At 35.8% G+C, this 15,324-nt stretch overlaps 1 protein-coding gene across 2 annotated transcripts; it reads right to left on the reverse strand.

The window, feature by feature from the left end:
* Positions 1-2,011: 2,011 nt before the first annotated feature.
* LOC123007512 (A disintegrin and metalloproteinase with thrombospondin motifs 7-like) lies at positions 2,012-13,560 on the reverse strand. Of its 2 annotated transcripts, XM_044402859.1 has the most exons (16): positions 13,441-13,560; positions 11,815-11,877; positions 11,504-11,703; positions 11,117-11,446; positions 9,810-10,024; positions 7,441-7,590; positions 7,229-7,375; positions 5,371-5,611; positions 5,118-5,327; positions 4,953-5,058; positions 3,944-4,068; positions 3,774-3,894; positions 3,597-3,723; positions 3,420-3,537; positions 2,775-3,034; positions 2,012-2,637 (listed from the first exon to the last, which is right to left on the reverse strand). In XM_044402859.1, the coding sequence occupies exons 1-16, from the start codon at positions 13,538-13,540 to the stop codon at positions 2,037-2,039; spliced, it is 3,114 nt and encodes a 1,037-aa protein (XP_044258794.1). In that variant the 5' UTR covers positions 13,541-13,560; the 3' UTR covers positions 2,012-2,036. The 2 variants fall into 2 exon arrangements, with proteins under 2 accessions (XP_044258794.1, XP_044258792.1); XM_044402857.1 differs by having other exon boundaries at positions 11,504-11,877.
* Positions 13,561-15,324: the final 1,764 nt, after the last annotated feature.

Consider the following 15,324-nt stretch of genomic DNA (forward strand, 5'->3'; position numbering starts at 1 on the left):
ATTTATTTACTAGCATAGCGAGGCATATTATGGCATATTACATATATGTAATATAAAAAATTACACTTTATAGATTTATAGTTTTGCTTGTTGCTAGTACAGTTCCGTAAACGAAATTTTGACATTCGTTTGACATCAAAATGTAAAACTGGTTTTATATACAACTAACTAACTTTAGATTTTTGTTATTTTTATCCTAACTAGAGAAAAAATGCTTAATTAATAGTTATTTATTCTACAAGTTTGAGTGTAAATCTGATGCTTTATTTCACCGAGTGGATTTTTAAACCACGAGTGTAGCGCGTGGTCTACTATCCACGAGGTGGAATAAAGCGTCCGATTTACACTCAAACGAGTTGAAGGCTTTAAATCTGTCAAAAATAATCTGACGTTTCGTATTGAGAAATGCCAAACAGTTCCCTAACGGGAGAAAAACCGTAAATTTTGACAGTGTCGAAGAATAAAATAATTTATTAAACTATATTAAAAAATCTACTGCTGGCAAGCTGGCATTATTTTCACCTATTGGAAAATCGACGACAAAAATAAATTTCAACTAAAACTTTCAAATTTTAGTTTCAAACGTCAATCATAATGACAATAAAGCGTGGTTTACATTAACATTTTTTGAATTGACATAAAATGGACGTTCAAAATTCCGTGTGCGCACATGTACAGGGTGCTGCATAGAAAATCTCAAAAACAAGTGATATATTCTGGGGCTCATATTTTGAGAAAATAATATTGGTTAAAACCGCATCCCGCTATTATCTTTTGTTTTTGACTTATGGATAAAAGTTGAATTATTTGTTTTACGTTTTGCATTATATATTAATATCAACTTTTGTCTATAAGTCGAAAACAAAAAACCAATATTATTTTCCCAAAAAAATGAGCCCCAGAAGTTTTAAAGATTCCTTATTCGGACATCCAAAATGCAGCACTTTCTTCAATGTAGTGTATTATTTTTTTATTTCTATTAATATTGAAATGCCAATTCTGTAGTCTGTAGTATTAAACATAAGCCAGAAACGGGTCGACAATGTATCAGTTATTAATTATAACATTGTAAAGTGATGTTGGTTGCGAGTTCCCAGGCGTTGATTGGAAGTCGATATGTTGGAAGACCCTTATTTGGCGTGTGGTGTATTGTGTGACGAATTTGGCGTTTGGTGTATTGTGTGACGAATTTTGTATGGTGTAATAATGAGGAAAATTGCACAATCGGGGTTATCGTCTGAAAAACTGAAAGAAGCAGTTTGAATGGGAGCAGTCTGCGATAATCTCGGTGATTCCCGGAGGAGCTGCACTGCAGCAGGCTGGAATCCGGGCACTATCACGTATGCAGCATCCGAGTGAAATATACCCCTCTAAATCCGGCATTTACATCGCCCTACTAACGTGTCGCTTGTTATGTTCCTCCCTGCAGAATGCGAGGTAAAAATCGCCCGAATTCGGTCTCAATTAGAATAAAAGATTCCAGTTTAAAAAATGATAAAACAATTTGAGAATCAGTAACGCTACACGGTTCGTTCGATTTGCAACGAACGATCCATTCGGGGTTGTTCACCTTTTCAGCGACACGGTTTTTCTTTCCAACCTGTTGACCCAACCTTTCGTTCACATTTTACGTACCTTGGAGAATAATTATCACCAAATTTGCAAACACAAAATAAGCTCCCAAACTCATTATCGACAAACATTAGCGTTTCTACTTTATTAAACAGCGATGAAAGACCTCTGATCGATATTGCGCTTCGCTATTGATTAAGTGGAATTTTCTTATTTGTGTATCAAAGAGCAGGTTGGCTGTTTTTACATCAAATTAATCTTTGACCGGGTAGATTTGATTAGAGGGACGCTTTATGAATGCTGAATGTGCTCGGGTCCATGATCTTTACGCTCAAACCAATCAACAGGGATCTCCGATTTGGATGCTCTAAGAAAGGTTCATTCGAATTACATTTCCTGCAAACATCACACAAAACTTCTCACTCAAAAACTTTTATTAAAGCAAAACTTAAAAATATACAAAACTAAGTCTCCTTCTCTTCCTTCTTCTCCTCTTTACACTCTTGCCCGTTTTGCAAATCTTTCAACATCTTGACAGCATCCTTACCTGTGGCAATTCTAGCCTTAGATGTATCTATGCTATCTCCCACTTGATCTCCCATCGTTTCAAACGCCGTGTCTGATAAATTGAGGGACAGATGAGATTGTTTTAATGGCACCTCTATCACTTTAATCTCAGTAGGAGGAATCCTATCTTTTACTATTTGCCCCACATTAAGTTTTACCGGTTTTGATGTTTTTCCCGACTCTTCACAAGCATTTTTCTCGCCCTCACTTTTACTGTTTACTTTGTCCTCTCGTGTGTACCTTCCGTAATGAATTTGCTTCCAAACATCCTCCATCAATTCGTCCGGCAAACCGTCGGTGAATCTCTTACTTTTGCACTTTTTGTGCGAATTGCATAACTCCCGAGTTCCGGGTTTCGCCTCCTTGCATTCCGCATCTTCGACGAGAATGTCATCAGCACCTGGATGAGGCGATTCCCGGACACATTCCACCTCGCGCATCCGGACGCCGGACTTGAACTTGCAAGCGTGACACTTGCCCCATTTACCCACCTTCCATCTGGAAAAACCTCAAATACACACCTGACCTCTTTATTTAACAAAAATTATAAGTAAAATTTTCATTTTCTCTCATTTGTTTTTGTTATTTTTTGCAAAATTTGTATTAGATGTATTTTTTTAAGGTTAAAAAGTTACTTTGTGGTGCAGGGCTGTGCGTTGCAGTCCCTCGTCTCTCCCGGGTGGCTTCCTTGGGACTCACAGAAGGAGTCGCTGACTTTTCCCGCTTTCTCCTCCACGCAAACCCATTTGGCTGCTTGGGTTCCTCCTCCGCATTTCGCCGAGCATTCCTCCCAGTCGGCTTGTTCCCAGTGATATTTGGGGACGTAAGACGTGTCCAAGGACGGTTCGGCATACTTATAGTGGTATCCAGGATTCGTATTGCTGTAAAAAACCACCTACGACGAATTTCAGTGGATCGATCTGACGCTATGCAGGCAATTAAGCAAATAAGCGAGGAATATCCGGATTAGTGGCGGCAAAGGATGCGATGCGGGTGCTAAGTAGCTTTGAAAATAAATTATGTATGAACTTTTCACGAGCACGTGGGGAGTATATTCATCTCAACCCTCGTACACAGACTATCACATGCAAAGCTTCGGCAGTAAAGAGCCTCCAAACATTGCAAAAAGAAAAAAACGCTGCAATTATTGATCGGTTCGAAGATTTACTAGCGGATTATCGGCCAAATTGGTCAAACTTGTGGCTGTTTAGATGCGTTGTTTATCTTGATGGTGTTCTCGCCTGATAGAGGCAACAAAAGAAATCGATTATCGCACTTACGAAAAGAACTATATCCTCGGTTAGAGGGCCGTGTATGAACAGCTTTTCTCTTTGATCCGCATGCGTGTAAATCCCTTCGGTTTCGCCAAACATTTTGTTACCGTCCCTTTCTTCACGACTGCAAAAATTACGACGTTATTTGTATCTCACCAAAGATTTATTTTCTCCAAATCTCACTTTCCACCGTTGAGGAAAAATCTCTGTTCGGTTGTGTCGCTCACTGCCAGGGTGTTTACAGCAGGTGCCAACTCTTCGAAGAGGAGGTTGCGACTGCCGACGGGAACCACAGCCACTTTTACATAATCTTAACAAAAATCTTAATTTGAAATTTTTTTAAAATGTTGAGCGACTTACTGCGACCACCGGTGGCTGTGTAAGTCTCGTCAACTATTTTACATTGAGTCCCATCGCCGTTACAAATACCACAAATGTCCTCAACGGCTTCCGAATCAACTTCTCCATCACACCCAACTTTCTGTTTTACTAATTTTGTTAAATAAAAGTTCAAATTGCCAATAACCAACCTTGCAAACTCCACTGATACACATATTGTGAGTTCCGGGTTTACATTTTGTTCCGTCTTTAGCTCTCGGTTCCAATTTTGCAAAAACTCGATTCTCGTTCAGACAATATAAAACGCAAGGCTCCTCTAGAATTAAAATTAATGATATTAGTTTGAGTTGGTGTCGAGTGTTTTAACCAGTTCTTGTTGATTCTCCCAGTAGTCATATCGATTTATGTATTTCTTCTTCGAGCTACAAGCCGCAACATTGTAAGCAATTATTGTTTATTTATCATTCTTCTAAAGTATGCAATTACGCCAGGAATGAATATACAGTTTCAACAATTTGCTTTTCATGTTTACACATAGCATCATTAAAAAGAGGAATTTGCATAATACAATTTTTTCAAGTTTATTAAAATGACTACACGTTATTTTATCCTTTCTTTTTTTCCTTAAATTACGCTCTTGTCTTATCACAAGCGTTGGATCTTAGAAAAGTCGGATTTAATGCAGGATTAAGTGCATGTCTACGACCGAATTTAAATTCAACAACGCTTTTCCTTACAAAAGCTTTATGTAAACCTCGAACCGTGCAAAAAATAAAAAGAATCCGCGCGGAAACGTCAAATATATCGGCTTTGACAGGATTTATTGAACACCTTTTGTTTATTTCATAATTTGCAGTCAACGCAAACCATCAAATCAACGATGAAGTAATGGAGAGCTAATCCGAAATATGTCTTGTTTCCTAACACCGGGATTATAAGGGACAGCAAACTCCAATTAACATGAGTTACAAATATTAATACAGACGAGAATGATCAATGATCAAAAAAATTTCGTTTTTAAAATAAAAGCTGGATTTATAATCGAAAAATTTCCTTCGTTTCTGGCGTGGAAATAACGAAAACGGGCGTTTAATTAAACCGGTATACATAGGGCTTATAGTCTTCTTAATTTGTTCAAGTGCAAACTCGGGCTTCAAGCCTTGATACGCAAAATAATCTCTTTTGCACTTTGGGTCTTACCTTCTTTGAAGAACGCCTTCCACTGGTGCAATTTATCTTGAAACGGTATCTTGTTGTGTTCCTGGCATTGCATTTCTCTAAACGATGGCGATCCCGGAGGACACGGCTAGATTTTCAACTGATATCGTTCAAAAAATCGCTTACGATTTATCGAAGAAGACTCACGTCCATGTTGCAAATTTTAATTTTTTTCCGCTCGCCTATACAATAACGGCCTCGGTGTTGGGGCACCGGGTTATCGCATTCTCTGGTCGCTATCTGAACGCCGCCGCCGCAACTCCTCGAACACTCCGAAAACGAGCTCCATTTACCCCAACCGCCGTTTATCGCCTGGGGACGTTGGCCCATCTGAACACACTTCTTCCTGTAACACCACTAAAAACCTTTTTCACTCTCGCTGAAGTGGCGTAATAAAGACCTTGTTTTCGCCGCATTTGGTCCCGTCTGCCGCCGGTTCTTCCTTGGTTTGGCACTCCTCGGGTTTGCTCTCGCACAAGAGGATTTCGCAAATGTTCTCCTGGCCGAAGCCGCAAAGAGTAGAGTTGGGCATCCACATCTTGCACTGCTGTTCGGCGTCGTAGATGACGCCAGGAAGGACCTCCTTGTCCTTGTAGAGAGATATTTGAGGTTCGTCGTTGAGACAATCCCCTAAACCATTTCTGGGGAAAATAGTTTGGTTTTAATTGTACGCTTGGCCTGATAATCTGAATAAAAACTCGATTTTAAATTGCTTCTATGTTTGTATACTTAATCTTAAATTCGACTACAGTGAGAAGAACCCGAGGAAATGGGACTTACCCTCAAACAAGCTGTGTAAATTGGATCAGAAGAGGCTTAAAACAACTTTGGCCGAAATCGCCGTTTTAAATCCGAGGGGAATGATCCTTTATCCACCGGCGTGGAGTATTTAATATTTTTTTGAAAAACTCTTAAAAGCACCTTTTCTCCCTCAATGATTGATGCTCGACAATTCACCGCCTTATACTTTGTGATTAATTTGTAAATTGCGTCGAAACGATATAAAGCTCAACTTTATTTACTCAATAAAATCTGTAGAGTTTAATTGCGCAATTATACCGCAACACCTTTAAGGTCTTCAATTTACACATAGACGCGATAACTTAAATTAATACGAACTTCGATATCAATTAAAATTAACACTGTCGCTACACGACGAAAATTAATTCATACAATTAAGAACTACCGAAGCTTAATATTAATTTTTAACGCAAAATAAGTGTGTCGGGGGCAACAGTAAATTATACAGCTTGACCTATTGCAAACAACTTATTAAAGTATCTTCTGTCAAAAAGAATTTTTACAAAATATGACATGCAATCTGCATTGATAATTTTACAACTCATTCCCTGTTAAATAAAGATAAGGTTACGAAAAAACTTAAAATAATAAATAAACGAAGCAAGGAAAAGTTTTCTGAATATTGAATAATGCTAATCTAGTGTTGTTTTTATTTTTTTGGAAAATTTTTCATTAACACTTGAATAACACTTCAATAAATTTTCCATTGTTTTCCTGTATCATAATTTAACTATCAAAGCATTCCGATCAATAGTTATATTTCAATCGATTGTTGGAAGCTCTCTTGCGTCGATATTTATGACTTGCAACGTGAAATATATTACCGGAGCGATCCGGGCTTCAAAAATTTTTTTTTTAAATCGATCATTAAAAAAATTACTTTTTTTGTTTCTGGAAAGCCAATTTTATTTTTTTCTATGTTAACAAACTAAAGTAATTACAATGTAGAGAAATGATCTATTTTTCTAAAATTAACCATTTATCACACTTTTTAGTTATTAGCAAATCATGCAATTATTATTACTTTTGATAAACCTGTTAACATCAAACAAATTGATTGACATTACATTTTAATAGTGGTGTCCTAGTTCCCTGAACTATCTCGTAAGTCGATATTTTCCATTGCCTTAAAAATTTGATAAAATCAGAGTTCAAAGGTGAAGAAACTCAGGGTTATTATTTCGTGTGGCTTAATTGAGGTCCAAGAATTTTGTGCTTATACTATTCATATCTGTTGAGACAAGCCTCTATTATTACTCTCGTACAATTTCATTAATTATAGCATTATATAGTACAGGAAAACAGTTTCAGGATAATGAACACAATTAAAAGGGTTAAATTAAGCTAAATTGTACAGTATGTGTAATCAACTTCTATAAACTAAGTTTTGGCAAAATTTAAAGAGAACAAAACTTGAGAAAACCTTAAAAAGCAATAAAATAAAGAATAAAACTCACTCGAATAGGGAAGTAATAAAACCCCGACTGCAAGTGGACCATCGAGTGGTATACAAGTGCACATAAGGAGCCATAACGAAAAAGGACTTATCTTCGTCCTGAGCTGGACAAGAGGACTCTCCTTCTTTATCATGAGCGCACCCCATCCTGAAAAGCCAATTTTTGAATTTCTCAACCTCTCAGTCGTCCTTAAAAATGCAATAAACACGTACACGTGTCCCATCTCATGGGCGACGACAATTCCCAGGACAAGTCCTCCGTCTTCGTTGATGGCACAAGGTTCGTTTCCGCTGCATGCGCTGGCCACGTACGCCAATCCCATGAGGCCACAGTTTGACATATTGTCTGCACATATATCGTACCTAATAACAATAAAAACTTTACTATCTCGTCTGGCTCGTGCGCCCCAAACTCCTGCTTTTTTTTGCTTTATATTGAAGATACTTTATGACTTTTTATAGGGGGGGCAGATATGAAAAACGCGCCACTGCCGGAATGTCCCCCATCTTCGTGATTCCTTCGGCCGTTACAACATAATAAAAAAGCCGGCGTCCAGATCTCGTGACACTTATTGCCGACCATCTCGGAGACCACTCCGGACGTAATTGGAAGCGCTATGACAAGCCTTAATTGAAACGGCGAACTTCCAATATGACACTAATAACGAATTAAGGCGCCGTTATATCGACTCGGAGCCGAATCTCCAGACGGAGAAAAAATTTGCACGATTTTTTTAGAATTGTTGCCAATTTGGGACGACTTCAATTAACTTCAACGACTGATTTCAGTCGAGTTTTACGGATACAAGTACATACAAAGCCAATTTTACCAGAAAGAACTCAATTTCGAGATGTGCCATGTCAATGCCATGTGTGGATCAAAGAAATAAAAAAACTGTCATGTTAACAATTTCAATCATAAATTTTTACTTAAGTTTTTCGATAATGACAAACTCGAAATGTAATAAAAAATCAACCAATTTTACATTTTTTATAGCTTCACACTAAAAATTTTCGTTGGCATTTAAAATTTCACAAAAATAACGATTTTATTGTAAATCTTTAGCGAATGAAGCATTCAAATTCTAGATTCTTGCAGTCCTAAAATTTTTCTGAAGTTAAAAGTTAAGACAACTTTATAGTGAAGGATTTAATCTCTAAGTAACTAGCATATTATAGTGATTTGTATTGCAAGGGCAAAAGTGTATCTTTTCCTCCCTCAGATGGAAAAGTAATCCATAAAATTTTTCTTAGGACTTACCAAAAAAAAAAAAATTAAAACTAACAATTTTTTTTGATATCCCAGTTTCGCCATTAAATCTAGCAGCATATTTTTCCATTTCTATGGGATAAAATTTATATTTCCCTAGAAGGTAATTGACTACTTTCCTTTTTGAAATTAGGTTGACAAAACTTACTTTCTGTTAAGCTGATTTCGTGGAAGATGGTATACAGGCCAAAGGGAAATAAAAACCATTAAAATCGTCGTTGTATTTCCTTTTGTCCTGTTTACCATCTTTCACAAAATCAGGTTAACATATTTCAAGAAGAAGAAACACAAAATTGAGACTTTCTGTTAAGATCATAGGAAATCGTAATTTGTATTACCAGAAAGGAAAGTATATCTTTTCCTCCCACTTTCTGTTAGAGTCGTAGGAAATAGTTATTTGTATTACAAATAAATACACACAGGTGGAAGTTTCTTCTCGAGACTTGTCGACGGTATTAGAAGAAAAAAACACTTTCCTCACATACACTGTGTCAATTTTAAAACTTGCAATCGGCAATTTCTCTCAACTGAAAAAGTTATTAATAATCACTCAAAACCGTTTTGCTGGTCCCTAGGGGGAATTAAAATGACATGATAAGTGGCACACCTCCACCCCACCCTTGAATATAGTAAAAAAAATGAAAATTTAACGTCTTCGTTTTTGAATAATTGTTGTATGACATTTTTGAAAAGCGCTTGAAGGATGGGTGGGTGTAGGAGCGTCACTTATCAAGCCATTTTGATTCCCCCTAAAAAGTACCGAAACGGTTTTGAGTGATTATCAATAACTTTTTTAGTTCTAGAGATATTGGCAATTGCAAGTTTTAAAATTGACACCCTGTATACTTTTTCCTACGATCCAGCAAGAAAAACTTCAAACTATGCAATTTCTCTTAATATCCCAGTTTTGCCATTAAATCTGGCAGCATGTTTTACGAAGGTAAAATTTTTATTTCCTTGAGAGGTTACATAAATAATGTGTTATAATAATGACAGATGAGCAAGGAAAATTTTTACATCTTAGGGAGATAAAGTATTTTCCTCCCAGAATGATAATTAGCCACTTTTCTTTCTGGAATTAGAGTGGAAAACCTACTTTCTGTTGAGGTCGTAGAAAAAATATGTTCTTCCAGATACGAAATCTTTAATCAGCGTGTTATTGTTGTTTTATTAGCTTAGTAAGAAACTAATTGTGTGAAATAAATTGCGCTGTTGAGATCGTTGCGTGAGATTCCATCTGATAAAAATTAATTACAATCTATTTCAGTTATTTACAATCTGTGATCGTAAGACGGAGACATGTTGTGATTACCTGGTCAACAGCACTGCGATATCATGATGGTTGGGATTATCCAAATCCTTGGGATTAATTTTCTGCTGCCACTTGCAAAAACTGGCTAAAGTGTCATCAGCATTGGGATTAATGACCAAATCGATTTCTTCCTCTTCTTTATCAAGATACATAATCCTTACCACGACCACGTCCATCATGTTCCCACTACTGGAATCGTGGTAAAAATCGGCCACCTACATGATAACGAATGTGATAAAATTTAAAGGTATCGCATTACTGCTAGCACTTTATTATTTCCACCGATATTGCAGCTATTAATAATATTTTATCAAGATCGGAGGCATTTTACGCCAAAGTAAAAATTTAAATAACCTGGTAATAAATCGTATCGGAGTAATCAGATACTGCTTTTATATTCTAGTACCCGCACTAATTTTCGCAACGATCTGAATAAACAACTCGTGATCGGTCGCACGCGAATTGTTATTTTCGTAATAACAATAATCTGATTAAAATCTTCATTTCCTGAACCGGAACCGGAACTTGACGTGCACATAAGCGACGAAAAATTTTTAAACACAAAAGGAAAAACTCTCTCATTTCCAAAATGAATAAGATTAGTTTAACGCTAAGTCAGCTTTCTTAAATTGGATTCTTAATAGCAGACTCCCGTAAAATCTTTACTTATTCTCCTCTACTTCAACAAACATGGTTTCTTGTTACTCGACAAGCCAATTATCAACCTGTCGCTTTAAAAGGTGGTGAATAAATAATTTTCAGAGATGATTGTTCATTGGTTAGATAGCAAACTCGACAGCCCTGTCAACAGTTTCAGATTACTTATTTCAACACATGTATTACCACAAATTTTATCAGTAGCTCAATCAAAGCGAAAATTATTTTTTCATCGTTCAAAACAAATAAACACGCTTACAAAAGCTCCTGGAATATTTCTTTAAATTGATATTTTGTTTAATCAAAGTTTGGAATTCTTTGCGTGGGAACTGAAACCTGAGAGGAAGTCTTTTAAAGAAACCTAAACCAACTTTTGGTATAATTACGATTCAACTGTGAATAAATTGAATTAATTTTTATTAAATCCAAGCCGCAATAAACGTGTCGGTTATTTACCCTCAATTGATAAATATTATAAATTGGACGAATCACTCTTTCCGGTTTAATTAACTACCCACCGATTTATCACAACACACGGTCTCTCTCTGATTAAGATTTCCCTCATCCTTTTTGACATAATAGCGATCCTATCTCATCGTTTAGTAACAATAATTAAAGATCTTTATCTCGTATAACTCAAAAAGCACTACCATATTCATAACTGTCAGAACATAAGTTTCCTGATCGATGTTCTTGTGAAACTCGAGGAATTTCTTGTCGCAAACAACCATCGTCTCTAAGTAGCGATGCAGACTTTCAGAGCTTCTTTTCTCGAATTCGCCTCGACGATATTTTTCGAAAAAACGCTTCTTCCAGGCTTCTTCCCAATTTGTGGAAGTCCCACATTTGCTCGTTTTTAGGTCGTTTTCTTGGGGATACCTCTCATAGACAATATGAAGGTGTTGACCATTTCCATTGGGGACATGTTCCTGGACCGGCTCTATAAAATAGCGCTTTTCGCGGATTGTAATGTAACCTGCCTAGAACACTCTGATTAATACCAAACCTGGCGCAAAATAATGTTTTTTCGCACGTACCAAACCGTCACAAGTTGAAAGTGCAACTTTTGATCCTTCTTCTCCTTTAATATTACCCGTGTAGTGGCACATTTTATCATTGTCGATTTTTCTAATTTTTCGTTCCTGGACACTTAATTTGGGTCTACGCTTTTCGAAAATTGCATCCGGTGAGATTAGATTATGGTTAGGCCAGAGTTGTGCTTGATATTGTTTGCCATCTAAATTTACAACATACTGGATGAGTTCTGGATCATCCAGTGATCGTTTTCGTCGTTTCTTGTTGAAATTTTGTTTGTAGTAAGAAGGAATTTTGAATGTTGAGAACTCACCACCGCGTGATGTTTTAAAAGGGACAGTCAATTTAAAATTATCAATGTCCCTCGTGTAGCGACCTTTAATAAAAAATAAAATCGTCAAGTACGCAATTAAATAAAATATTGTAATGTCTTGATTAGTTATGCATTCGTTTGGGCGGCGGCACGTTTCCAAGACAGGAGAACGGCTAATTTATTTACCGCGTGGTGATTAGAGCAATAATAAGTCGTAATTTCCGGGAATGTTGGTGGAAACTCGATTTTCATTGGTCGAACGCTTGGCAGACATTACTTTATACGCACACTCTTAGCAAATCAAAGTGAAAAGTTGTTTGAACGGCAATGATTGTCACCTATACGAGTTTCTAGTTTGCCTTAAGATAAATTCTCATTAAATGCAGCTTAAAGATGCTTGCAATAATCATGGCCGCGTGATAGAAATGCAAATGTAATTTGTATACATTAAGACAAACCATGACGAGCTCGTTTACAACAAAAAACATGGGAAAATGCCCATCAAAGCAAAATTACTCAAAATACGTAATTTCAGGCAATTTTCTTGATTAATTTTAAAAGAAACAGCAGGCCATGAAGATAAAAGAACATTTCTCCCGGGACCGAAAACCTTTATTTTTTAATTTTAGTCACTAGTAGTTTTTGAAATTATTTAGTTTCATTTCGTTTAAAAATGAATGTAAAAATTAAAATAATAAAATTAATGATAAACTAGGTATACAGTATTCACGCTGGTGTTGCCGCTAAGCCATAAACCGTACCCCTTGTAAATCTTCATAATCACCTTCAAACCGAACGCTCGTGCCTGTTTCTTTTGTTGTGAAAATCGAGGGTTTTCGGTACCTACTCAATATGTCTATCCTTGTTTTTCCATGTCACTGTATGTTGTCGGAGTAAGAGGAAGATAGTGAGGTAAAACTTTCAAATGAGAAGCAGAATTCCGGATCAGTGACAACAAAAATGTAAAGACTCAAATTTTAAAATTTATTTAAAAATATTTAACAAATATTCGTTTTATAAAATGAAATAATAAAAATACGATACATGGACCTAATATCCTACGGCTAATAATAATTATGTATGAGAATATTTTTCGCATAAAGAAGTGTCGTCACCCAACCCAAATCGAGGGCGAAATGTTTTGGGTGCACTGGTACCTGTCACCCTCGGCTTCTTTATATTGCTTAGCGGCAACACTTCGTGAATACAGAATAAGTATATGAAATTAAGTATTGTGAAAACTAAAAGCTTACTTAAAAAAGAATAAAATAAATAAATTAGAATGGTATTTTTAAATACAATGTTATGATTGTGATGTTTCTGCTTAAAACCCATCATAATAAAAAAGGGCATAAAAATTGTATCAATCAATGGAGCAATGCCCTCTGTTTATCAAAGTAGGAAAATCTATAATTCTATTATTACCACTTACTAATAATGCTGAAAGAATTTTAACTTGCAAAATTACCAAAAAAGAACAAAAAATGTTTGTTCAAAATTCAACTCTACGTAAAATATTTTTGTAAAACTTGATATAAGTTATCTTTTTTGTAGGTATTCCAAAATTAGAGATGGGGTTTTTCTTCGGGGTTAGGTCCGAAAATAAATGCTATTTGCCAAACTCACCATTAAGAGTAGGAATGCAAGCGACCAAAGCTGTTTTCCGGTACAATAAACTGATCAAACCAAAAGACACCCAAACCACGAAGTAGAAACGTAAAAACATTGTCAAATACTGTCTTGACAGTTTGATAAAAAGTCAAAAACTTGAATCATCCGCTCTGACAATTCCACTCTTGATTACCGTGCAAAAATTTAATTCGAATAATGACGGGTTTCCAGTAGCGGATTTTCCCGGCGTTTAAATCGTAATTTTGAGTTTTTGCTGTTGAAACATCCGAAAAATGTTTTAATTGCTTCAAAATTTATCGCAAAAGATGGGTTTAACAAACAAAATTGGAGTTTTCGGTGCAAACGAAGCGTGTTCATGTTTCTCGTGATGAGTCAAATCTCGCTGAAATTCTGGTTAAAATTAAAATAGCCGCACAACTTCATCAATCATTAGTTAAAACAGGGAATTTTTAGTGCGAAATAATAGTGATAGTGGGAGGAATTGCTGTCATTCCTGTACAATAAAATCACCTTTTAACTGCGAAAGAAACCTCGAGAAATAAACGTATTATATACAACGTTATTAACAAATAAATAAAACTGATAAAAAAATCGAATAATGGCTTGAATAAATATTCGAATTTATTGAAGTATTAAACAAATTTTATTTATGCATTACAGGATATCGCTGATGATTTAGAGTTATTATTCCAAATGTGTACATAAAATAATTGCATATTCGATATTAAAATGTTTTAATATTTTGTTATTGTTTTGTACTCCTACAAAATAATTAAATATTATTTATTTAAAATTGGAAGGAAAATATGATAAGCATTTCCGAGCCGCCTCGAGCTTCCGCTAATTAATAGTGATCCGTTGAGAAAAGTTACATTTTCAACATTCCCTAAGCAGATAAATGTCAGAAAAATGCGCGCATTGATTAGCCAGAATGCGAAGAATGAACGTTTTGCCATCCTGAAACTGGATTTACTAATTAATCGGACACATCGTTCGTTAAGCAATTTGTAAAGCTTCACAAATAAGAAACTTGAAACATTAACATTGTGTTTATGTAAATCTGTCCGAATTTGCGACAATTCTAATCCAATATCCGTCTTGCTTATCTTCAGACACGGTCGCCTGGTGGTTACAAGGTCAACTAAGATTTACCATTATGGATCGAATCCTGCAACCTTTGCCCTTGTGGAGATATATCTTTAGAGGCAGTTTGACAACTGGCCTGTCAGCCCCATTGTTGTTTCTCCTGCATCTCAGATGAATTTATACGAGGGAATGCAGATATATGCCCAACTGAACCAATTCCATTAAACACAATTGTCAAAATAGCCCAAGCATGGCAATTACCAAGTAAATTAAAATGTGATTTGTAAAAATTTATTGTTGGTTCTTGTATGTTTAGCTGGCGGAATAATGAATTTAAGGCGAAGTAGAGCTAGAATAAAGTGGCGAAATATCAGATAAATTCACCCTCTTCGAGCTCGTTCGTGTTATTGTTGTTATGGGTACAAGCTTAGTTAATTAGATTAACTTGCTTAAAATATGTTTAATTTTCTAATGAAATGTTGGAAAACTTTGGAATAAATGTTTCTCTAATTACACCCATAATCTACCGGAAGATGAATATTCAAATTTGCAAACGAGTCCGACCGGGTCAACTATAATTTATTGCCGAAGAATCGATCTCAGTAAGTCACCAGTAATGTCTTTATTATTTTATTTATTGCTCCGAAATTGATAGGATTTGAATTGCAAATTTTATTTTAATCAAATCCCCAATCTTGTGAGTCTTTTTTATTTAATTATCAAAATGCTTTGTTCTAAACCGGTTTTTGGTAATAATGTGTTAGTATCGATTTTGATTAATCAAAAAGACAT

Source organism: Tribolium madens, unplaced genomic scaffold (assembly GCF_015345945.1).
Source record: "Tribolium madens isolate multiple individuals breed KSU strain unplaced genomic scaffold, Tmad_KSU_1.1 Scaffold_3;HRSCAF=73;Tcas5.2_LG2, whole genome shotgun sequence".
NCBI classification, from domain to species: domain Eukaryota; kingdom Metazoa; phylum Arthropoda; class Insecta; order Coleoptera; family Tenebrionidae; genus Tribolium; species Tribolium madens.

Coding starts and splice junctions, on each gene's coding strand:
- LOC123007512 (XM_044402857.1), bottom strand. CDS start 13,540: ATGTTTTTACGTTTCTACTTCGTGGTTTGGGTGTCTTTTGGTTTGATC. Junction 10,025..11,116: donor TTCTGACAGTTATGAATATG/GTAGTGCTTTTT, acceptor GTTATCATGTAG/GTGGCCGATTTTTACCACGA. Junction 3,538..3,596: donor TTTTTCCTCAACGGTGGAAA/GTGAGATTTGGA, acceptor TAATTTTTGCAG/TCGTGAAGAAAGGGACGGTA.